The sequence below is a fragment of the Saccopteryx bilineata genome, chromosome 10 (assembly GCF_036850765.1).
Source record: "Saccopteryx bilineata isolate mSacBil1 chromosome 10, mSacBil1_pri_phased_curated, whole genome shotgun sequence".
Taxonomy (NCBI): domain Eukaryota; kingdom Metazoa; phylum Chordata; class Mammalia; order Chiroptera; family Emballonuridae; genus Saccopteryx; species Saccopteryx bilineata.
Genome location: NC_089499.1, coordinates 66,343,292 through 66,369,710, shown reverse-complemented (window position 1 = coordinate 66,369,710; position 26,419 = coordinate 66,343,292). Strand labels below are relative to the sequence as shown.

The 26,419-nt window shown below is 39.2% G+C and overlaps 1 protein-coding gene and 1 pseudogene across 18 annotated transcripts in view; one reads left to right on the top strand and one right to left on the bottom strand.

The window, feature by feature from the left end:
- LOC136314022 (serine/threonine-protein kinase VRK1-like) overlaps positions 1-5,954 on the top strand; it is a 28,491-nt pseudogene extending 22,537 nt beyond the window's left edge.
- Positions 5,246-26,419, bottom strand: part of FOXP1 (forkhead box P1) — a 671,570-nt gene continuing 650,396 nt past the window's right edge. For 16 of the 18 annotated variants that reach the window (XM_066245805.1, XM_066245813.1, XM_066245814.1 and 13 more), the window contains 5 exons: positions 26,212-26,313; positions 22,536-22,657; positions 20,728-20,797; positions 15,210-15,376; positions 5,246-9,777 (listed from right to left, as the gene is read on the bottom strand). In XM_066245805.1, the coding sequence (XP_066101902.1) occupies positions 9,633-9,777; positions 15,210-15,376; positions 20,728-20,797; positions 22,536-22,657; positions 26,212-26,313 (606 nt within the window). In that variant the 3' untranslated portion in view covers positions 5,246-9,632. Of the gene's footprint in view, positions 9,778-15,209; positions 15,377-20,727; positions 20,798-22,535; positions 22,658-26,211; positions 26,314-26,419 lie in introns of those variants that run through there. The other 2 variants (XM_066245816.1, XR_010727343.1) reach the window with 2 other exon arrangements.

Sequence of the window (26,419 nt, the reverse complement as noted above, 5' to 3'; positions counted from 1 at the left end):
AAAGAGTGCAGTGGACAGAGTGTTGAGTGTAGACAGGAAACACTTCTCCCAGAACAATATTGGAAGAGAGGAGGGTGTGAGCCATGTGGAGAGCCAGGAAAAGCACATCCACCAGAAAGAAAATAGAAACTGAGCATTCCTGGAGTCCAGAAAAAGCAAGGTGGCCAGAGTGGCCAGAAGAGAAGGGTGGAGAGAGGCGATTTCCTCAGCTGAACATGCAGCTGGATTAGCAACACCTCAGGAATGACTGAGCTAGACTGTGTGAAACACTCAGGGTTTGTTAACAATGATTGGAATTATGATTTTGTCATATACTTACGGTAACTGCAATGATGACTTTAGTGTTGTCTATAACATTTCTTGCTGACCCTGTTTTGAAGTCCCATGCCTCTCATACTCCAGCTATGTTGCATGGAACTCGCCTCACCTTTTTACCTTGCATATTCTTAGATATCCTTTGGGTTTCAATTAAACATTGTATGCTCTGGGAAGCCTCTCTGATTGTCCCCAGTAAGATTAGGTGGTCTTCCTCTGTATTCCTGTACTCCTCCTCTCATTACCCTTATTGCATTACAATACAGCCAAATGTTTAAGAATTGTCTTCCCAGTGAACTACTGGGTCTGATGAAACCAAGGTTGCATCTATTTTCCCTATTAGATCTCCAGCACTAAATGTGAGCAGGTCATTTAATGATTATTTGTGGACGGATGAACAGAGGGATGGAAGCATCATGCATGCTAGTGAAATTTACTCCTAACAGGGCGTGTTACAAGGCAGAGTTTAATTAGACAATATTTTAATATTGATGAAAAGTGGACTGCCACACAAACTCCATTCTGAGACCATGGATTTCATCACAAAAAGTCCCTAAGGAGGAATATGTTATTAAATTTTTAGAACTTTAAAATTGGAAGGAACCTTTTTATAATTTAGTTAAATGACCTCAATTAAGAGAAAGAGAAAGCTGAGGAACAAAGAGATGAAGTAACTTGCCAAAGTCACCCAGTTCATCATAGTCAGTGCTGGGACCCGTAACCTGGCTCTTGGATTCTCTAGTATTTGATTTGAGGAGCATGCTCTCTCCTTCTAAGGTCACAAGGGCCAAATACTGAAATGTTATAACGGATTATAGGTAAGTAAATCTGATGCTGGGCAGGAGGTGGGAAAGACCAACTCCTTCTGGGAGTTGGGTGTTTTTAGATTTGATGCATTTTGTGGGCAGGAAATCTCTTTTACGTATAGTGTCTAAACCTCTCAGTCTGGAAGGATACTTCTGAAAGAATTTTAATTTCTGGATCAGACACACAGTGCTCTAACATGCTTGGTAGGTTTCTGTCCCATCCACAGAGTACTAAAGTAACAAGCTGGATTCAAAAATAAATTACTGTAAACATTTGCAAGCAAGAAGAAAATTATTCCTGAAGCACTTAGCTCCTTCCTTCAAATACATACTTTAAAACTGCTAAGATTCTATTTTGTGAGAATGCTTGAATCTCTCCCTAAATCATAACATGGGTAAACTTACCGAAATATTTTTACAATTTTATTAGAGGTTTTAATTCACTGCTTTATCTATCTGTTAGACTGCAAAATAGCTTTAAATATTCAAGTGGTAATTAATGAATCTTTTATGTTGCAAATCAAACGTTTCCATCTGTGTTGCTGGGGAAGTAGCAGTGAGGAAGGATTTGAAGAATTGTTTCTCCCAATCCCACACTGTTGACTGGCCCACCTCAGGTTGGAGGCCTGGGTTTGCTTTTGTTGCCTAGGGAAGCTAGTGCTCAGTGTGGACAATGTCTGCTGTCTTTCTGAAGGTCAAGGTTCCTTATATGTTTCTTGCCAGAGACATTCTTGACTAGATGGAGTGTTTGAATGTGGAATTTTTGCTTGAGTGCAAAATAATAAAAAGCATGTGTATGTTAAAAAAGGATCAGGTTAATGGCAAATGAACATTGGCCTACATTAATATTCTATTACAGTAAAAACTTCTATTTAATAAATTTTCTCTAGGCTCTCCCCCACCCCACCAGAAACTAATGTATTTTTCTAAGTGGCCTGCCAACCTAAAGAAAGTATATATGATACATTTGTTTGATTTATGTTAAGTCAATAACATGCACAAGCCATTTAAAATTGTATTTTAAGTGTAGAAATAACCCAAAGAAACATGTGTAGTACCATATATTGAGAAGGGAGAGTGTTAGCTTTTTCAGTGGCTGAAATGTCTTGCATATTATTCTATTTGGAAGGCTTTTTTAAAAATGTGGTTCTTTGTCAAGTGGTAAGAAAGCGAGACTGAAATCCTGCAGTTCAGTTTAGAACCTGAAATGGAACTGATGCTCAAGACTTCACTCAACACAGCAGTTCCCATCTCTCTTACTAATGAGAAGCGAGCCAGGGAGAGCAGCTCTTGAGAACAATCACCAAAGGACTGACAAATCTTTGGAAGCCACCCTGTGTTCTTCTATGGCCCTAATTAATACTGGACTTTGTGACATTATCTTTATCAGAGCAATAAGCTAAACAGGAAACAATTTATGTCACCTAAAGCTTTTTAACAAATCGATGCAGCTATTTGTAATTGCTTGTTTCACAAGATTAAAAGTGCTAAGGCCTGATCTTCGTCCATGGATTTGTGGTCAACCTGACCTGTGCTTCCGTTGTTTAAAAAAAAAAAAAAAAAAAAAGAGTTGGTGATCAGCACCAACTTCCATCAAGTAATCCATATTGCTAATATTTCTGGAATTTTAATGTAGTTACAATTTATAGCCGATCAAATGTGGTTACCTAAATTGCTGTTGCTAGTAGACAGTTTAACTGTCTTTATTAATTACAGTATAATTTAATGTTTGAGTACTGGCACTTGTGTTGGTCATTTTTACAGCTAGAGCAGTTATCTGCCTTATGACAAACCATTTTAGCATTTTCAATGGAAATTTGCTAATATGATGAGTGATAAAAATGTCACATGCTGGTAAATAATGATTATTGCTTTGGCTGAAATTAATTCTTGAAAGATCAGTTACCTTCAAATTAAATTATAACTTGAAGCTTGTCTTTCCTCCTCCTTATAGTCTCAGTATAAACCCCAAAAAAGGAAAATCAAGAATTTGAAATTCAGTGGTTTTCAAGCATTTACACTTGGGGACCATTGAAAATAGAGTTTCAGGGACCACTAAGGTAGCAATCACCCTGAGCATATGGGAATTCAACTAAGGTCACTGGGTGTGTAATCTTCATACATCAGAGTGGTTAACTCTTGTGGACTGGCACAAAATTTCTGACAGACCAGCAGTTGAAAAACACTGATTTTATATATATATATATATATATATATATGTATTAAGCATCAAATGCCATTTTACAGAGTGGAAATAAGATGACATAGATTGTTATTTTAAAATAAAATACTGTTTAATAATAAATAAAAGTAGGGTTAATAGCTAGAGTGATGACTTACTAATCCAAATATTGTTCCACAGTTAAACCAGTGTTTTTGTATGTAATTTAATTTCCCTCCAATGTAAATTGTCTTAAACCTTTCATCAATCAGTCAATTCCTTAAATGAAGGTTTGAGACCCAACTTTATTTGAATAAAATTTTTATTTGATTCAACTACAATGATGATGAAAGATAAATTGTGATTACTACCCTGAACATAAATGTGTAACATCAAAGAAACAAAACTCAATAAGAGTAATTATACTTGATTTTGATCTTCTTTGGAGAAGGGAGGTGTTACTATCATGTATCTGTATGTGTTTGTATTAAAATGGCATTCCTTAAAATTAAGGCACTTTATATAAAGACCCCATTTAAAAGAAAAAACAGTATTTTGGGTTTGTTGCCTTGTTTATTTAAGTGACAAGCCTGAAGTAAGTATGTAAAAGAGGATGTTCCTGCTTTAGCATAGTTCTTGAAATTCAATTAAAATGTGCTATATGCATCAACCTACAAAATCACCACTAATGCATCATCATACTTGGTTTGGGTCCTTGAGCTTATTCAACTATGTGTGCATATTTAATTTTACCATCTGAATATGCTGTAGTTAGTATTTAAGCCTGGCATTTTAAGGAATCTCAGTTAACCCTAATATTATTTTCGTAGTAGCCAGAGTAGTAGTAAGGGTTTGTTTCATGAATTATCAGGCTAGAGAACTCCTAACCTGGCTTAACTGGTCATGAAAAGGGGACATCACAGCTCAACAGCAAAACCTTAAAAAAAATTTTCCCTTAATATGGGCTCTTCAAAACAAAACTAGGTATATTCACATATTCCTCAGCATCAGCCAGTATTTTGAATAAAAACTGAAGGTTAATTTTCAAGTCCTCGCTTGGCTTGTGTACCATGGTCTGAATTGCATGAGTTTTTCTTGCCATGCTTTGGTCACTGAATGTGCTTTCTTTCAATAGACCAGCAATTTTCAAATAAAAAAAATGACAACAGTCAACACAACAATAGCTGTTTGGTCTGAATCAAAATTATATGTATTTTTTTGTCAGACTGGCAAAAAATATATGTTTTGGTGTGTTGCAAAATTTTAGTGATTAGCTTACATGTGTCATGAGATCCAAAAGGTAGTAAATGGCTGCAATGAACCAATTTTTACTGAAAAGTGATGCCAAAAGTCATTAACCCACAGAGTATATACAACAGAGTAACATTAAAGAGTACTTTTACAGGAGATAAGCAATTTAAAAATATCTAAAGATCAAGATGGTTTTTCTGGAATATTTAGTTATTGGTGCTTTACTATTTTCCTCACTAAATGCAGTTATGTAGCACATTTTTGACAGAATATTTTTATAAAATCATTTGTTCTAATCTAAGTATTTATCATTATGTGCAAAAAGATTTCTTGATGAGAATGTTATAGACGGTGCATGTTTTTGACATTAGCATTTTATTTGGATGACTAATCTTGCAGATGTGAAATTTCAATGAATTATTCATGATACTGCTTTCCTCTGAAATTTTAGTTTGGTCTTAATGCTAGTTATTAAACTTTTTGTTTTTCTCTATAAAATTTGATAAAGGAAATAAGGATATGTTTCCTTAAGAGAAAAGGAGAGCCTTCTCTTTTTTGTTTTTACAATTCTCTAAGTGGAGACTTTCACTTTGAAACCTCAAGGATAAGACCGATTTTAATTCAGTGTTGGAGCAGCCAGTGACAAACCCAAGGCACATGAATAACATATAATACCAGCAAGTCAGAAGGGGAAAGAAACTTAGGCTGTGGCGACTTTTACTACCAGTGTGAACAACCAGCATTTTTATTGCATTTGAAAATGCTATCATGTCAGTAATTAGTACTGACTACACAACATTTTTTTTATTGTCTGTATCCACAGACACGGAATGATGGAATTACAATTGATGTCAAGGAATGAGTTTCTTTTATGCCTTATCAAAACAAAACAGAAAACAGAAAGGTTCTCGTCACGGGCAGTACACACGAGCATGGTCCGCACTGCACCATCTCTGCCCAGGCGCCCGGCGGCAGAGGTGCTGTGAACGACACCGGGCCCGCGAAATGCCTTTAGAATTATATATCTCATTCTCAGGTCAAAAGCGAACCCAACTCTCAAAAACATTTAAAATACCAAGAGGGTATATGCTATTAACCAAAAGGTTCCAAAAGTATTCAGAATCCTTGTAAGCGTGTTCTTTGTGCCCCTGGAGATGGAGTTCGGCTGAAATGTGGAAAGGAGGAAATATATTTTTTTTTTCATGATGAAATAGCTAGTGATTTACCTCACACTTCAGGTTAAGAATCCAAAGCGCTCTTTACCAGGTCTGATGGGATGCTGGGAGCAGTGTGAGAGCTGTCCGAGGGTGCGGCTGCCAGCTACTGATCTCAGACCTAAGCCTCGCTATGTCCCTGTGCTGCTGGGCCACTCGGCAGCGTCCTCGGCGTACCAGGACAAACAGGGTGGTCTGCATTCCTGACAGGGCCTCTGCCTGACACAAGGGACTATCACCCTAATGTCTGCTTTTCTTTGGAGAAAAAAAAGAGAAGGTAACAAATTGTGTTTACATCTTGGCACCTTGTAAAGTTTTTTTTAATACAAAAAGTTCAATAGCTTAGACACTCCCCATCATTAGTCACTACTTCACTGATAAACTTGGAAAGTGTGATCCTGCAATTTCATCATGCAAAATATTTACTTCAGTAGGAGAAAACATTTTCTAAAACTTTCTTTTTCTCTTTTCAAATGTATGAACTTGTTTAAGATAGGAAGGCAGTGATAGGGTAAACACAATGGATAGAAATGTATCAAAAAACAGATGAACACACACAAATAAAAACCTGTATAAAATGTTCTGATCAATGAGAAGAGGAAAAATAAGTCTTGTCAATTATGTTACAAAAAAGGGAATGTTTCCCTTCCACACGTCAGGAAATGTCCTCCAATGTTCTTAGAGCGAAGATAACTAAACACATGTGCAGCATGTTCTGCAACTCTATTACATACAGTAGTTTCCCCCAAAGCTAAGTTTTAAGCATTATTAATATAAAGCAGTTGCACAAAAAGCAAAGGTGTTTTGACAAACAGGAGTGTATGTATTTATTCCTTTTTAGGAACAATATCTAAAAAAAACAAACAAAAAGAAAACACCACCCTCCTCCCTCCCCCAAAATAGACAGTCACACAGACACACTGGGATATATGTACAACATAATAAACCCCGTCCTAAAGAAGCAACTGGGATAGCCCCGAGGGATACAGAATCAGAATTGTAAAAATCATAGTGAAGTTTGCTTGCTGTGAAGCCTGAGAATTTTGTTTTTCAGTTGGTTCTTCTGCAAGGCTGTGATACCTGCAAAGATATGTAAAATCTAATTTTTGCTTTTTTTTCCCTTTTGCTACAGTCTTTAGACTAAGCATGCAAGACATACGACTAAGTGCAACCGAGTGAAATGTATTTTTAAAAATTTTAATCATTCCCTAAAGGTTTGAACTGAGGTATGCGTACTAACAGTTTCTCATGCTGTTATCTTTACTCATGTCTAGCTACACATGCTGAGAATGAACTAATCTACCAGATTTTTATCCTCTTTTGAATACCAAACTAACCAGCAACCACTCAGTTTAGAAGCTCAGGGCCCCCTTCCCATGACCCTGTCTGGCTACTGCCTGCACATCATGAAGCTGTCTGGAAAAGTTAAAAAAAGTCTCGAGTGACCAGACTGCTCTTTATACGAAGAGCAGAGTGAAGCTCTAACAGTTAACCGCCAAAGGTTTTGTACCAAGCTTACGAGTAGACAAGAGTGTTACTTTTTTTTTAATCAAATGAGAAATGCTGACCTAACCCTAATCAGGAAAAAAGGAAAAAAATTAAAACAAAATAAAAACCCAGAAAATATATGCCAAGATAAGCCAAAATTAATGCAGTAATCATCGCATGGTCCTTAAACAAAGGGGGCACACAATCTTTCTTTTAAAGAAATGTATTCCAGAAGTCATATTACGTGGTCTAGTCCCACTGCGGAAGCTTGTCTGTCTTCTCTGAATTTGATCTTAACTGTCTCCTGTACTGGACACCCTGTCATGAGGGGTGTCGTTCATGGCTTTTTTAGAGGGACACCCTTTCTTCATTTGCTCCTTTAATACTGTGTCCTATTTTATCTTCAGTAGTTCCATAATATCTCTTTAAAGAATGAGTTTTGGTGTCTGTAGAGATACAGAAGAGAAAAAACCAACAACTGAAAAAAGTAACAACTTTGGTTCCATTACCTACTTGGTCTTCTAAACTCATGAAGAAGTGGCAGTTCTCTTCCTCAGGTTAGCAATAGCCTATATTCTCATCAATTGCCTCTAAATTCTTTCGCCTCCTTTGATCAACAAACAGAGGATATTTGGCTTCATCAGATAAAGCATGAAACAGAACATAATTTACTTTGTGTAATATCTTTGGTAATTTTAGAAAAAAAGGTACAGAGAGTATAAATTAAGCTCCAAAGGGCTCTCAAACTAAAAACAAGACCTACGGTCCTACAGGAATAAATAAATGAGTGACAGGAAAGTGGCTGCAGAGTGGAAGTGTCCAGGCTCCAGGAGGAGTGGCGCTGACAGTCGCATCCTAGATGTTTGCTCCCGAAGCGCCCAGGCTGAGATGCGCCCATCTCCTCGATGTCTTCACTGTTAGTTTCTGATACTGGGTTGGTGTGATCATACCGCGTAACAAAACTAAACTGCAGAAGCAGATCTGCACATTGAAATGAACATTACAGCCTTTGCTGAACTCAGTTTTCTTTAACCCCCACAAGTGCAATCTGAAATCTGATTTGCATTCAAACAGATGAATGCCACCAAGCAGGTTAGAACGGATGTTTAAATCCGGCACCACCACCACCATCACCACCACTTTCAGCAAAGTTGTTCAGGGAAGCCAGCTCTCGGGCCGTTTTGCAAACCCAGCACTCCACACTGGCTTAACAAGGCTCATCACAACTTGGCCAAGGAGACAAGGATTCCATAGCCAGACTGTCAGTCTGATGACTCTGAGATGTCTGGGGGTGCTGCCTATATGTCCTTGTGCTGGTAAGATGCTGTGACATTTATTAATAATGGTGACTATAAAAAAAAAAAGGAAAACTGAAACGACTCCTCCCCACCTTCAACACTGCTTTGTGGAATGCATCTGTGCTGTGTCTCAAGTGTGTCTCTTTTTTTCTGTCATTCATTCTCTTTCTGGCATGACTTCTCATCTATGTGAGAGGACCTTCATGTGGAGAGTGCAGTGTGTGGGGCCTTTTTAAAGAAGACCAAACGGGAACGGAATGTCTTCTGACTTTAGAGAAAATGTGGTGATGTCTGAAGGAAAATGGAATGAGTGACAGAAAACTACAGACAAGAAATGACATTCAGCTTTGTATAATAAAAACACCTATTAACATTCATCACAAGGTACAGAAAACTTTAAAGCCTCTGGGAGGCCATGGGCCCAAGTGGAGGCCTGAGGTCAGAACTTAAAATGGTATAGTAGAAGTAAAAAAAAAAAAAAAAAAAAAAAAGCAATACATTAAAAAATTTGGGATAATTATTTTTAAGCCCTCCCCCTAATACACACACAAAGGCCTTCCCCATCCCAACTGGAAGCAAAACAAAACCCCAAAAAACCCACAAAAAACCAAAACAACAAAAACAAAAAGGAGTGAAGGCAGTGATAATCAACATGCAGTACTGTGCAAATAGGTCGTCCACTGGAACCCTTAGTTCTGGGCAGAGGCTTGTCTGCAGCACAGGTGCACATGCTCAGCTGGGTGTCCTCAGGGTCCAACGTACGCAGGCCTGCAGTTCAAAGTCTGCTGCTAAGAGTGAGTTAGTTTAGCAAATTTACATCAGATGTTGACTGTGAAGAGAGGAAAATCCCAAGTACCAAACAAGTTCCATCCAATGCACAGAGTACAAATTCCTTTTTCAACAAAAAGTAGAAAAATCAAAAATACTCCCAAATGGGATTCTTGATGGCACTAAGAGTTAACACATTTCAGAGTTGTCAAAATGTAGTGAAACTCCTCCAAACTGGACAACAAATGGAGAATAATTTCACTGCTAACTTTTGACATGTTTTGTTTTGTTTTTTCCCAATCTTCATTCTTGGGGTTGGCCACCCAGACGTTCACTCCATGTCCTCATTTATTGGTTCATCTTCGTAATCTCGGTCGTGGTCAAAATCTGGACTGTGGTTGGCTGTTGTCACTAAGGATAGAGGCCCTTCAGCTTCCTCGGGGTCGAGAGGCTCTTCTTTGACATGTACAGGGTGCCTGAAAATACAAGAGCAGGTTCACCTAGAGAACTTCCCATCCCAATGAAATGGAACTGTCCTGGGCAGCACAAAAGCACACTCCAGGACAACACTGAACAAAACAGCAGCCATGAGCCACATGTGGCTCTTTAAATTAAAACCAATTACAGCTTAAGACAACTTAAAATTCAGTTTCTCAGTGGCACTGGACACATTTCAAATGCCCAAGGGTCACATGTGGCTAAGGCTACCACATTGGGCAGCACAGGGGAAGACATTTCTATGATCACAGAAGGTTCTTTCGCACAGGGCTGCTCTAGAATGGACAGAAGTAGGCCTCCCCTCCTCACTGGTGTTTTTCACACTTCAGTGTGCACTCAAATCACCTGAGCATCTCGTTAAAATGCAGAATGTGACTCAGCAGGTGTCAGGTGGGGCCCAAGACTGCACCTCTGATAAACATCCAGGTGATGCTGCAGGTCTTGAGGACCACACTCTGAGCACCAGAAACAGGCCTGTCACAGCATCCTGGGTGGATGAACGCAAATCTTCAAATAATTACATGAACTGAGACTCTGTAAGACAATGGTGGTTGGTGGGGAGCATGGAGGGCGGGAGGCTGGGTAACCACGGCTTTGCTGTGTGTTCTGCTTTGCTAGTTAACATGCGGAACCTGTGAAAGAACTCTCCCGAGACCGACCCCAAGCGAGGTTCTATCATTAATCAACTTCAAGCAAACACAGTAAAGAGACACCATGATACATGCTTGAAACTCCAAATTAATGCATATTTTTTACAAACTGTCAATAAGGCAAGAAAAGCCCTGCCAGGAAACACAAACGAAGAAGAAAAGTCTCCCTCAACACAACAATATGATAAGAAAGCAGAGCCCAAATCAGAATAATAACGCTGTCAGCTGTAAACAAGGCAGAACACGAGACCGGCTGGTAGCGGCCACCGGGATGTGGGCCCGCAAGAAGATCCGCCAAATGCCTCATTATGGACTGAGCAGAGTTCAGCTGAAGAGGCCCCGCGGGGATCACAGGACACCACTCTGATAACAATTGAGAAATGTTGTTCGTAAATCATATTTACAACCAACCCTTTGCAAATACAAATTACTTTCTGTTACAGGGCTTTTGATATGTAAAATAACCATTCAAGTTAAATAGGCCTCATCCTCGGGACAGGCTGCAGAAGGGGGGGTTTAATTGACATTATCAAGTATTAGTAACAAGAGGTGTTGCTGGAGATGGCTGGCTTCCTAAATAATTGATGCCTCATGCAAACCCCGAAGGCCACTTGATCCATTTAAAAACAAACAGGAGTACTCTGGACTGCCCTTCACTAAGCGAACCTTCAGAAAACCAAATGACTCTAAAATTAGTACAGCCTAGAGAGTCTTTGGGGGTAAGATGTCAGGATAAATAGCTTTTCAAAATCATGCCCACATTCCTAGAAACTATTTGCAAAACAAAATACACCAAAATTGTGTAACAGCACGTGCTACAGTCCATCTGCCTTTAGTTTTCTAATAGGTCCCATTTATCTGTGTTTCTACGGTGAGACTCAGGACTGGCTATATACTTTGCAGAGCTCTAGGTAAAATAAAACAGTTTCAAAAATTAATAAGAATTTCAAGATGCAAACGGTTCTAAGAACGGGATCCTGTGTGACTACTTGCACGGTAAGGCTGTAACATCTGTCCTGGCCAGTGGACCACCTATGTTCCTTTGGGAAGAATTAGGTATATTGGTTATTATTCCTTAACAAAACTTACCCATAAACCCCAATCAGGAGAGATATTTTGTTTCTGCCTATCCTTTCCATCTGGGGTCACATTTTTATATCTTATAACACAGCAGGAATACAACTGTTTATTTTGCTAGCTTTACAGTTATAATTTTTATGGCTATGCAATATACCATTAATGTGTTGACATGTTAGCACCTTGATAGTCAACATTTGTGATTACCCCCCCCCTCTTTGTATAATCAAGTGACGACTTTTATCCATTAGTGTTCCTACTTCTGTTGATGTATCTATTTAGGATAAATTTCTAAGAATGAAATTGTTAGAGCAAAGGCCAAAACGTCTCTATGATTCATTACTGTTAGAAACAGTTTTGTTGCTTAGCAGGTATAAGGTAAGCTCAAGTTACCTTAAATTGTGTTCCTTGAATTGCTGACAACAGTGCATATTTCTTCATATTTGTTTCATATTTACCATTGAGAATTCATAAATTACCACCTTTTCCACTAACCACACAGTTGTGACTAACTGGACAGAAACATGTCTAGTGTTAAACTCAGCTATATATTGAAGTTCAAATGCAGTTTCCTTGATCAATATTTTCCTAGTTTTGTTTATTTTAAACAATCAGATTTATTAATCTTTTCACATTTACAGATCTGAATGTGACAATGTGGAATGATAAAAGGCTATGGGCGAGAGGGGTGGAAGGGCCCAGAAGAAATCCAACAGTCATAATGGAGTTCTTATTTTATAGTTTTAGATTTTGACAAATATTTTGCCAGGCAAAAATTAAACAAAATCACATACCTAGAGGTCCCCTCCCCAATACAACTCACAGTAGGGAGTATTTTGTTTCCCCCCAAATTTGCACCGAAACTTCAGTAAGATTATTATCATCCCAGTGACAAAGGAGATGACCCTACCGTGCCTACTAGCTCAATCCCAGTGCTGAAAGCAGGTGGGTCCCCGACAGATGTTTACTGATGAGATTTGCTGTGTGACAACCTAACAACACAACTAGAGAGGAAATCAGCTTCTTGACATTTGCTGTATGTAACACAGGCATGCCGTGTTCAGACCATGAAAGAAAATGAATTTATGTGCAGACACACTTTAGGTAAGAGGCAAACTATTTAGATACTATGCTTCACATCCACCCATGTGTCTCCTAGAAACTGGAGCTGCAGGACTCACCTTCTCCTCCTACAGATTAACACTCCCCCCTCCCACACTCCCATCTTCCTTTCCAACTCCTACTTCCCAAAGGGCTACTAGGGAATATCTGTGAAACCACACACTTCCCTTCTTACACCAGAGTAATTCCTTTGCTTAGCCACTCTGGAAACCCAAGAGTTTTTTAACTCAAGCTGACTGGTATTTAAAGGCATTGTGTTCTGAGGCTATGGGCACAGCTGGGGGTACTTTGCTTGTAGCTCCCTTCAGGTCCTATCGGGATAAAAGTATAATTAATGCCTCAAAGCCATAATTATGTGACTACTTTCTAGGGTTTGAAAAGAGAAACAAAATGTAATGGCATCTGAGTGTCACAGAAATGGTAAGAACGCAGAGCTCCATTTTAGCACCAGACATGTCCTGGGCTACAGTAGTAACAAGGTCCTTGAAGCCTGGCTGTAACGTTTACAGCTTGATTTAATCCAACTGACTACAACAGTTAAGAAACAATCTGTATCATAGCAGGATAATGCATACTGAACAAGAATGAAAACTATGTTATTATAGAATTCGCCTAATAGAAATACGGGGTCAAAAAGAGAAACAAGTCTCTGACACTGATCACAGGCACAAGGGACATGGTGTTGACACATAATTACATTTAGCACATAGTGTGAACCTGTGAGATTTGAGCAAAAAAAATCATATGCATTTTGATGTTTTTATGTAGGGTTTATTTTATTTTTTTAAGTAGTTGAAACCTTTGTTTCATTAGAAGGTATGCTGACTGCTGTGAAACATTGTGTCTGGTAACACTGGGGTTAATTCAAAGTTGTTAAATTAACTTTATAAGACTTTATCTTGTACAATGCACTAACATCACTCTAAAATGTGTGAGGTTTTATTCAAATATCTTTCCTTTTTAAAAAAATTTTAAGTGATCTTTTACACTAAACAATAGGAATACACATCAACTAAACTTTGGAGTTCATATGGATTATGAAAAATAATATATCTTCGATTCAATAACTTCAGATATTTTTGCTCTAATGGGTATTTTATTGATGTAGCTTATATAGCAATTTATAATTGCTATATTTCCTTAGTAGCTGAGTAACTATTCCTGTCATGACAATGACATAACGATGAACAGAGTGTGATAACAATAAAGTCAGACACACCAGGCTCTTTCAGAAAGCCTGATACATGCCCTGGCTGGATGGCGTGGTTGGTTAGAGCACTGTCCCAAAGTGCAGAGGTTGCTGCTTCAACCCCCAGACAGGCACACACAGCAACAGATCCTTCCTGTCTTTTACTTTCCCTTCCTCTCTCGCTGAAATCAATTTAAAAAAAAAAAAAAAAAAGCAAGCATGATATATCTCTTTAACGGAGTAAATGCCAAGAAACTATTCATATAAACTAAAAATCATTTCCATCTTTAAAGATTCTTTTCAAATCACTTTGGGCATAAATTCAAATGCTAAAAATCAAATTTCAGATTCCCCCAAACCCACCAATTACCCTGGCAGACGGCATTTTTTTCTTTGTCATTAGATGCTAATTCACTGTTTCTAATTGCTACAGGTCGTATTTTCTATTCATATAGCTCAAATTGTCTTAAAATAAGATGTTGGTCAGCAATTCAGGAAGAGGGTATAGATAAGCAGCTTATTCTAGAGCTGACAGTATGCAAACACTGAGCTAGTTAATTTCTTTAAAGTGGGCATGGTTTTGCAGACACTTGATAAAAGGGAGACTCATTCTATAGCATTCCCTGTAATTCCAATCATTTGGGAGAACATGGTTTCTGTTCCCCTTTGGCCTTTTACTGGGAGAGAGGGAATTGTTAGAGTCCTACCTGTCCCCTCTCATGGCACACCCACAGGGGACTGCAACCTCTGTTGTGGTTTGCTGTGCCTGGGGCCATTCACGTTGAACATGGACCCACTGCCCCTCACTTTATTCAGATACGTGTGTGCTCATTACACAGCCATCTGCTTCTAGAATGCTCCTGTTCATTTTCCTTTTGATATTTTAAGAGTAATCTGTAAATCACGCTGCCCTCACTTGTGCCATCATTAGTGCTTGGGGACAGCGCTCTGGCACTGTTTTCAGTTAGGTTCATCACATGAGCAGTTCAACAAGCACCCCTCCCCGCTGCTAGGTTCAGCATGCCCTGGAGTCGAACAAACCACCATCTTTTTTATAGCAGTGCATATTAATTTTAGGAGGACAAGGTAAGGTGGCTTAAATAATGGCCTGAGATGCCAAGCAGAGGGTAGAAAAGCAAATGTGATACCCATGTTATTGCTGTGCACACTGGCAGGGCTGTACAAAGCCAGCTGCTTTTAGGGGAAAGTTAGAAAATCGTGCTAACTGAGCTAAATGTTTCCAGAAGTGTTGGGTTCTAGGAAATCAGAAATGATAAAGAACGGGTAGAATGTGGCCACAGAGGGGTTGCGTGCACATACACAAGGAGACTGGAATCGGAAAGCAGAGACCTTCTGGGTGGGCAGTACTCACACAGCTTGCACAGGGGATCTGCCTGGACTGCTGTCGCTCTCGTTGCTGTTGGTATGTTCCATTGCCCCGTTCAGATCTTCCCGAATGGCGCTGGCTAAGTTGCCTAGGGTAGGGTTTCCCATGGAAGCGGTAGTGTATAGAGGTATACTATTCTCAGCCATTGAAGCCTGCCATCAACCAAGAGAAAAATTTGTGAAGATGTAGGGTATGCATAGAGAGGGAAGCTATTAATTACGTATGGGTGGATTCAACAATCTCAGTTTAAGTCCTCTGTAGCATGATTGGCAAATTCAAGTTTGTTCTAACAGAGTGAGAATAATTTTGCTTTAAGACTTGTGACACATATCCCAAGCTTGGTTTCAAAGAGCGGGGGGGGGGGGGGGGGGGGGGGGGGGGGGAGGGATGTCAAAGTGTCCGTGGGGAGAGAGGACTCAATTCAGCCCTGCTAGGCAGTCACATGGTTTAGACAAGGCAATCTAATATGTTTATGCCTGATGCTTTTTTTCAAGAGCAACTGAATATTTCCAGATCACAGGGAAATATAATGCAATTTTCATTTCTTTATCCACTTTGATAACTCCAGTATTGGATATTAGAGATTTGATCAGATTATTCTGGCTGCACAGCTCAAACTTATGAGAACTTCCATAAACATTCACTTCGCAGATCCTATAGAAGAGAGAGATTATAGAACTGGAATCAATTTTTACCTCCCCCCCCCTCATCATTTCTGTTTTAATGATTTTTTAATCTCTTTATGTAGTTTGAGATAACTGGTTGAAGGTTAACACCATATCATCTTTCAAACTCAGACCAGACCAATCACCTAGAATTTTAGGACTAAAAGCAAACAAACAAATAAATAAATCTCTGACAAAAGGAAGCTCTAAATTGTATTTTTTGGAGTACTTAAGTAGATCCGTATAGAAGGTGAACAAGTCAGTCCAAAGGAACGTCAGCAAAAAAGTGTGGAAATAAAAATCAAAAAACAAAAATAAAAAATCCTGAACTCTATAGTGGAATACAGTTCATTTCCTATCTACTGCATTTGAATAAAATGACCACCCAAGCTGAAATGCAGAAAATAGTCAAATATATCACTGGACTAAAGTCTCCATATTGTTTTGTTTGAGTAGTGATTATAACACAGTGACTTTTCATTTTATTAAAGAGGACAGACTTTCAAAAACTGGCAGTTGCAATTAGTCCAAGATTTATCAAAACTGTCCTCTTGCAAGCAATGCTCTGTCTGGCTCTCCAGCCTAATGAGGAAAAAGTACAACCACAAGACAACCCGGCATGTGACTTCAATTGACCATGCAGAGTCCAAATTACTGTAGAAATGCTGGCTCTAGAGAGAAAATAAAAGCCAAAAATGAGAACGAATGGGTGCAAAACCAGGCTGCAGGGAGCCTGCCCATCGTGACAATCACAGCCTCACTCACTGTACGAACTCCAAAGCCAGAAAAGCCTTCTCGATTCAAGCCCCATGTTAGGAAAACCGTACACACCTCACCCAGCATTGCCTAATAAACTCCTTTAGAACTAGGCCTCTACAAGCCCCCAGTTTTGCCTTCCCTCCACTTCAAAATTTACACAATTACCCTTTTTTTAAACAGTGGGGTTTTTATTTCTAAAAGTGGTGAACTAATCTTGATAAACAGCAAATTTGAACATTACTCACTCTCTTATAGTTTGACAAATAATTTGAATATAGTTATTTTTCAACAAATCTCTTGTAATTGCAATAATGCATTTAAAATTTTTTTTTTGGCAGAGGAAAAAGCAGGAATAGTTGCCAGGCCTGTGTGTGTGTGTGTGTGTGTGTGTGTGTGTGTATGTGCACGTGCACATGTGTGCAAATTGGAGCTGGACAAGCATCGTAACTGCTTTTATTTGAGGCAACAGTGGTCATGCCTCTTCTGGTGATGAAAGCTCTGCTGGAACCATCATCTGAGCCTCTCCTGGAAGTACCACACATCAGCTCTCACTATGTCGCTTCATTATTACATCATTTCATTATTATATGGTCAGAATGTGGTAAAAAAAAAAAAAAAAGGAAAGAAAAGAAAAAGTAGGGCCATCTCTAGCTTGGTATTTTACCAGCTTCCCAAGTGAAAAACTGAGAAGTAAAAATAAAATTGAAATGTTGACGAGAATGTGTTCTTTGGGATGAGTTGGTCACCCAATGGACAGGGCAACATTCTTGGGGTGATTTGTTCTCCTTGGCTCTCGAAGTATTCTAGGTTAAGAAAGATATAAGTGAAGAAAACCAGCCTTGTCCCTTTTAAAAAAAGATAATCAGTAGGTTGCAAAAACAACCTGGTGCCTGATACACAATAGAGCCACGTGAACATTCTTTGTTGTGTGAATGACCAAAGTGATCCACCAAATGGTATTTACAGTTAGAAAAATTTTCACCAACTGCTGACACCTAAACAAGCAGTTCCTTTCATAGCTGATGTTCAATGTTCACTTAGGAACAGCTGGGTTCTAGTTTTTATAATGGACTTCATTATATAAATGGTCCTGCGCACGGTATGCAGTTCCTAACCATACTGGCATCTCTGCCAAAAAAATGAAGGTGCTTAAGTAATGGCTGTGCAGTCCATAAGTACCACTGCTCTGGAACGTGAACTGCTCTTAGGAAAGGCAGTCTATAAATACGAAGCTTTCGGTTACCCTTAGTTACTTCACTTTCTCAGAGCATAAGGCAATTTGTCCCAAGTCCAATGTTTTATTTCTGTAGTGGATTCTGCTGTCCTATTTTATATATTGTACAACATGCATTACGTTACTCTAGTAATCTTTTAAAGATGTTGTTCCACTATTATTTTTACTTGTGTTGAAAAACTGGAAATGGGCAGCAATGGAAAGGAAGGCCTGCTGGTAGATTCTTTATTTAATTTGCATAGCAGAAAGTTTTCTTATGAGACTCTCTACCAACCATGAACCCAACCTGATAGAAGAGAGGGAAAGGATGCACTCCTCCACATGACATTATACCAACTGATTTCCCTTACTTCAGTATGAATACAAAGTATCTTTGGAAAACTGCAGTGGTATTTTGCACTATGACTGAAACCAGGGAAAGGTGCAAAGGATGCAAAAAAACAAATGTTTCAAGGATGAAACTTGAACAGTTCTGTAATGATAGTGGATTCTAATTGAAATCAATTACACAGTTAAGGGAATCCAGAGGACGGAGAATGGCTGTGGGTTTTTTTCCTTTCTGCCTCATGAATGTAAAATGTGCCTGTAATCTTAATACTATTCCAGATAGAGCAGAACAGTCTTGAAATTCACACTTCACAAGACTCCAGGGAAAATAAGTTACTAATGAATGGTATTTACAGTGGCAGCATCTACTCATGGCTTCATTTGCTTTTCTAAAGTTACTGTGTAAACTACAAGTAATTAAAAGAGATGCAGAGAGTAGTTACTTCTATTAAATTTGGTTCAGGCTAAGAATAAATAAATATAATTACTGAAAAGCTAAGTTCTGTGAGTTTGTCTCTGCACTAAAACTATAAAAGGCATGCCCTCCATTCTTAGGAGCCTAAAGTCCCTGCTGAGTGATCTGGGAAAATTATTTTGTGGGATGCAGAGTAGGTGCTCAATGGGTAGCAAAGCCAGCACCCTATCATTATCAGTTCTTTAACCCACCCCATTCCCATAATGCCCAGTGTCTCAACCATTCTATCCTCATCATCCTGTAAGCAGCCTGTTTTAGACTTTGCCCCTCTATTTGTGCCATCCTCTCATGAAGTCTGAATATCTGTTTATGTGCTATGGCCTTTTGGAGGGTCACATGACAGTGTAATATAGCTAACCACCAATTTTAGGGTGATACAGCCTCTATCAAGAATGTATGCTTAGCCTGACCAGGTAGTGGTGCAGTGGATAAAGCGTCAGCCTGGGATGCTGAGGACCCAGGTGTGAAACCCTGAGGTTATTGGCTTGAGCACAAGCTCACCAGCTTGAGCATCGGGTAGCTGGCTTGAGCCCAAACACTACCGGCTTGAAGCCCAAGGTCACTGGCTCAGCTGGAGTCCCTTGGTCAAGGCACATATGAGAAAGCAATCAATGAACAACTAAGGTGTTGCAACTATGAACTGATGCTTCTCATCTCCCTTCCTGTCTGTTTCTCTTTCAAAAAAAAAAGAAAAGAATGTATGCTGAAAAGGTCTGTGATGGTAATTAGGTCATGTGTCAGGCTTATATATAGAATATCATCTAAAAGTTATCAAGATATTCATAGCCTGTGTTCTAGAACAATCTAGGTATGGTCAAAATCAATCAGGACCACTGACCACAAGGACATCCTGCCTGTGAACATCTGAAGGGGGCTTGATTGCCACCTGGTACTTTAATGAGGTGGGACTGCAGTCTTCTTGTGGACTTACAAAATGCCTTTACTAGGTGGTAACTAAGGAACACAGTAAATAAAAGGCTTATAAGAAACCAGCACTGCCCTGATAACTCGTATTTGGGTGGTATCTTCCTTCTGTTCAGCACTGGGGTCTTCGCTCCCAGCACTAGTGGTCACGTACACTGTGCTGGATGTGTCAGGGGAAACGAACCTTCTGTGTGCTCACTGTGGGGTCTGCGCAGTCTGCTGGAAGCTAAAGAGTCTTCTTGGCCCTGACCAGTGGCTCAGTGGATAGAGTGTCGGCTCAGCGTATGGATGTCCCAGGTTTAATTCCCAGTTGGGATACATAGGAGAAGCGACTGTCAGCGTCTCGCCCTCCTCCCTCTTCCCCTTCTCTCTCTCTTCCCCTCCCACAGCCTGTGGCTTGATTAGTCTGAGCATCGCCCCAGGAACTGGGGATGGCTTGGTTAGGCTGAATGTGTCAACCTCAGGTGCTAAAAATAGCTCAGTACTCTAGAGCACTGGCCCAAGATGGGGTTGCCGGGCAGACTATGGTCGGGATGCATGCAGGAACTTGCCTCACTATCTCCGTTCCTCTCACATTAAAAAAAAAAGTTTTCTTAAACACCCCTACCATTCACACAGGAACAGTTTACTGTAACAAACTGCACTAGACCTGGATACCCCCACCCTCACCCCAGACAAAAGAAAAGATGCTAAAATAGACTTTAAAAGAAGAAGAAATAAAGCTCTGCTTTCTCTTTAAACCCATGAACAATAGAAGGTCATGTGACACAGAGGCCTATCATCCAGCACATTAATAGCTGTGCTAGAGTAATTACACTTGTGGTATTTTTGCCTCAAGTGAAATTCTGAAATAAGAGGATGGAAATTATGATACCGCTGATAAATATTAATAAGTGAACTTTTAATTTTTTTGCCACAATATTCAAAATGCTAAGCATCCCGCTAATGCTGAAGCAGCCGATGTGTTTGCCTCCAGGGAGGACGGTGCTTTGTGCACTTAAGAAAAAAGTTTAACGGAATTAAAATTTAATATCTAATTAAAGTGAGGCTAATATATTTTGAAATGAGTGGGGGAGACATGTGCCTCTCCTGCATGTGCGGGACAGCCATTAATCTTACCTGTAAAGCCGCATTGAGAGGTGCACAGTAGGCGTGGCCACTCTGCATGTTTTTAATGAGGGAAGGGTTACTGCATAAGAAAAAGAAGAAACTCAATGTTAAATGCAATCAACCCCCGAGTTCCTAGCTAAGTTCTGTTTAAGCTTACTGTACCCTTCAAAACCAGAAACCTCCCCCACTATCAAAGCCAAAGAAAAGTGAGGCTTTTTTCTCTATCCCTGGCTTTACTGGGCTGGTCTGTGTGAATGCCTCTGGGAATATAGATTTTTTCTTATTTAAGGAAACAGGGTGTAAAATTCTGGCTTAAGTCATGAGCATTCCCTCCATTGATGAATTTTTGAATCACAAGAATCTGCCAATTTGTAACAGCTGCCCTAACTCCAACCGGAAGGCAGCAGCCGCTCTGGGGCCCGGGGCTGGAAGGCAGCGATCCGACTGCAGCACTCGGGGACTGGGCCAGCCAGGCGGCTGCCCCTGCATCTCCCTGAGATTGAACTGCAGAACGAACTAGCCACAGACACGGCCTGGTGGCTCTCAAGGAAACTCTCCAAGGCACGTTTCCCCAAAGGAAAACGGACAGACGGGTATGCCTGGAAAGGGTCACTGCTTCGTAAGGCAGGAGGCTGGGCTGAATATTTCCTTGCACAGCCAAATCTGGGATGGTAATGAGAACATGTGATGCTGTGCCCAGTAACTGAAGACAAGATACTGTTTTAAGAAAATCTCTAACCTGGTAAGAATAAAATACTAAATAATCACAGAGGAGATACTGTGGGAAAGAAATGGCTTCCAGTAGGAAAGTACCTACATTTATTGGTGGCCTTTAAAGGAAGTATTTGTGCTGTTATGCACTCCTTTCCTGAGTGTGAAACATTTTAATCAAACATTTCACCAAATTTATATTATCATAGTGAGTAAGCAAAAAGAAGAACAGAGTCACCCCATGATTTCCACATTTTAAGTCTAAATAAAACTTCCCTACTTGGAGCAATTACAAGTCACACAGAAACATTTTGCTATAGGGTCCTTGTAAGCTGCTGAATCAGAAGATAACCCATATTTGCATTAAAGACGTCAAAAAAGCATTACTCAGGCAGGGCACTGGTATTCCAAAGAGGAACGAGAGAAACACATGTACAAATCACACAATTTAGTTCCGTTGCAGAAAGTCGCAGTGAGATGCAAAACTAAATGGGATGAGTCAATCATGCAAAGCCAAAGCAACAGCAGAAAAAAAAAACAAAAGCAAGTAAAGGCTCTTACTGTGCGACAAGCTCGTCAAAGTTTTCATCGGGGCAGTATTTGCGAGGACGGCCTCGTTGAATATGGCGGCCACGTTTAAACTCTTCATCATCAACTGTCCAAAAGGACCCAAACTCATCCTCTACTCTGATAAAGCACTTACGTAGTGAGAGGTTGGTGCGAATGGCACCCTGGGATAGGAGCAGCAGCAAAGGAGATGAAGTGGCAACAAAAGGAGGCGGGGTTGGGGGCAGAACAGACATCCAATACAGGGAACAGGAAAAAGAAAATAAAATGCAATAAGCATAAGCAAATGGTTCGTGAGGGTTAATATGCATTGCCACCTAAAAGCTACTAGCATGTGATGCAACAAAGACCGGCAAGCAGGGCGGGGGACTGGTGGGCATACAAAACGGGAGGGATGAAATGCTTTTTTGCTTCCCTTAACTGAGACAACATGACACCAGTTCTCTGGTCTAACACCGTCTAGCAGCCAGAAGCCTCTACATTAACACTTGTTAGCACAATCCGAGCTGGGCTGAGAAGTTCAAACATGGTGGACATACCCACTGATCTTTTGTGGCCTTCGTTTTTGGAACTCTACTTCATCCACTGTCCATACTGCCCCTTTAACGTTTTCTACTCGCACAAAACACTTGTGGAGACTAAGATTATGACGCACTGCATTCTGCAGTAAGTATAAAAGAGAGAACATTTACATTTTCTATAAGAAAAGACTCCAAACAGAGCAGTAAATTCAGCCTAACAGTCCACAATTGTCAAACCATTCCCAAAAGCTATAGCTGCCACCTCCGTGGACAACTTTCTTGTGGTCAAGAGCCCCTTTTCCAAAAGCAAAGATAAGAAAGCAAAACCATAATTAATTGTACTTTGGCACTTTAGTCTAGTCTCTGGTCACAGTGATTCAGAAGAAAAAAACTTTTAATATGCATATAAGCCCCAAATAAATTTCACAGTAAAAATCTGGAAGTATTGTTAATATGACTTCAAAATAAGGAAACATGTACAGCATAAAACTGCCCCCTTTAAACTCACTTACCTCTCATAAAAAGGGCAGTTTGTTTCTATTCTTTAAACCATGAAACATGAAGATGCAGTAATTATTGTTCAATACCTCTTATTCTTATTCTTTTTGTTTGTTCAAGTTTTGGCTTTAAAATCTTCTCTGGGTTTTCTCAGATTTATTGAGAAGAAATCTAAATTGGATTTTATCATTGAGAGTATCACCCCCTATAACTGACATGAGCAAAGGGTGAAATTATACCCCCTCCAAATGGATCAAGATCCATCCATCACCAAGCTATGTTTTACCTTTGAAATCTATATAGAAATAGGCCCTTACTATGGGCAAGTACCTTAATTAATTAAGAAAATGCCAAAAGAACATATGAGAATTCTCGATGGAAAAATGCTGCTATTCCTGCATTAATAGTTTCTGCAGACACATGTCTCTTTCTCCATCCATCCACTGCGCCACCACCTGGTCAGGCAACATGTCTCTTTCTTATGGTTAAAAAAAATCCTTTCTGTTCATTCCTAAGTGGAGACCCTTGACATCTATAATATACCAAAAAAAAAAAGGATCTCAACTGAGTGGTGAAGAGCTTTCAACATTTCATCTTGCCTTTGAATTTCAGGAAAATCCAAAACCCTTACTGGGTACAGGAACAAGCATGTTTCAGTTCTGTAGTCCTGGTTGAACTTAATGATCTAGACTCAAAATTAGACATGGGGACATTACAAAGAGACTCATGTCATTTACTCCAATCTTTCTTACAGGGAATAGGCAGGTGACAGGTGGGCATCCGTCGCACTCCTATCCGTGCTTGAAGCCCCTCACTCAATTCCAGTACAGCTGCTATTTGCTCACTTTGTACCCCACCCCTTCTACAACTTGCAATATTTCCTCTCTAAATTATCCTTCAAATGACAAATCTTAATACTTTGAGAGATGTTTTAATCATAATCACCACTGGTGACTTTGAGGAGTCAAACTAGATAATGATGGAATTTTTTTCTTTTTGATCTGGAATATTTAGAAGATAATAAAACAGGTTTTACTCTGTGGCCTGAAAAACTTGCTCACAGGGAGAATCCACTGGACAAATTCTCAAGGAGCTTTTGAGTAAGGTCAGTATAACTGGGGTAGGTTCAAGACCCCGAGGTGACTGTGGAAGAACCCTGTAACTGGTTCATGAACAGGTTTGCTAGCTTTCAGTGAAAACAAAACAGAACAAAAATCTCTGCAGAACACTTGGCATGTTCGAATTGTACCTGATAAGATAAACTGCTTTGGATATAAATTATCGTGTGGTCTCTAAATAAACCTATTTTTTTATATTGTATACAGGTACATTACAATGATGCTAAGTGCCCACTGTTATCTCTCAGAACAGTACCGAGGTGGTCAAATTAAATAAACCCACATTTCCTTAAAAATAAAAACAACAACAACAAAAAACCCAGGTAGAGCATACATACATACAAGAGACATAATCGGGAAACAAATCAACATTTCTCCTGATCCTAATCACAATCTAATGTTTTAAAATAAAGTAGCAAAGTGTACCAAACTGAAAAGATCTAAAGAAGCCATGTTGAAGAAAGGGTAGCTTTAGATTTATCTGCACTACATAGCCATGTCAGGAAGGTGTCAAGACTTAAGTTCTGCTTTCAAAGATGTTGCAGATCTAAGCAAAAGCAACCAAAAATTCAGTTTCCCAAAAGGTGAGTAAGCCCTTTGCAGTCATCTCTTTAACTGGGCACTTCATCTTTTGTCTAAGTCTATAATACAAATAAGGACATGTAGAGAATATTACATGTATTAATGAGTCATTTAGTGCTTCATCTAGGATTACTTATATTAATGACACTTTTTCCTGCCGTCTGTACAAATGAAAAGTTAAATCTAAAGACCTGAGCTTAAATATCATATTCACAACTGATATTTTTAAACGTGATTATTTGCTATTTATAAAAGGTAATTTAAAAAAAATGTTGGCTTCATGCTAGACTTCCTAATTTGGAACTGCATTAGGAGCTGAGCAGCCTCTGCATTCTACCTCCCAACGCGGATGGAGAAGGGGGTCTGGAGAAAGGGTCTCTCCGAACAAAGGTTCTGAACTAAGTCTTAATGGAAATAATAAAGAAAATTTGGACCACAATAGATATCCATAGCTCTGTAAATTTGATGAATTAATTCTATGATTATACTCATTTTCTTTTGTAACAGAGAAAATATGATTTCTCTTTTTGCTTGTGTTTCCTCCAACATAAAATTAAGTATGTAGCAAGAAAGACATTTATTTCAAGCAAAGCAATTTTTTGTACCCCACAATAAATCCTTATTAGTAAAAATGCAGAAAACCCCCCACAAATATCATATTGTACCTTCCCTCTTCTATAGCAATAATTTTTAGAAACTAAGAAATTGAAAATGGAAAAATCCAAAACTTTCTAAGGGCTTCATCTAACACAATGGAATAAATACTAATGCAATTTATAAACCAATTCTGAACTGAAAATGGGGTATGTCAGTGACCACATGCTTTGTTGAGAGTATCCAACATGGACCTATGGAATTTGACCTATTTTGAAGCAAATGGAGTTAAAGTGAAGTTACATAATTCAGAAGCTACTTTTCTTCCCCAGAGTATCTACAAAGCTCTAACAGACAGTTTCTTGATTTAAAAAACCAAAAAAATTAATAATATATTGTGTTCTGTAATAATGCCAATTAGTACTGTACTTGGATTGCAAAGCTTCTCCCCCTTATTGGGTAAAGGAGACTTTACCCAACCAATGAGAGTCACGTCAAGTTCGTCTGATCATTTCTCCAAGTTCCTAACAGCACAAAAAAGTTATCTATGTAGTATTGCAAATATTGGTGGTCGCTAAAGACCTAAAAGCACGAGGTCTGTGTGAGTAATAGGACAACCTCAAAATGAAGGCAACAGTGTCATCTGCTCCTTTGCCCTACATATTCCAACCAGAGGGAGACGATTTTATTGGTTGGTCCATCTACATGTGATGCCACTCTAATGGGAGTCTTCCATCCCAGCATTATATCCACAACACAACTATTTTCTCAATCAAATATTCCTATAAGTTAGACTCTTTGGGTAGGTTAAATCAATAAAAATAACTGCATTTTTTCCAACAACAAATTCTCTTCCATAAATGGCAAGATCCAAGACGACACAAGCCCATGAGACAGCTTACCTTCCAGGTGGCTGCATTGCGTCGAAAGTAAGCAAACATTCGTGTGAACCAGTTATAGATTTCATTTAGTGTTAGCTGTTTTTCTGGAGATTCAAGAATGGCCTGTGAAGCCAAAATAACAGAAAGAGAAAATTTATGACCAAATTGGTAGTATTGTCATTATACTGTTTCTTGAAAATATAATAATGATTCAGAACTAAATCCTAAG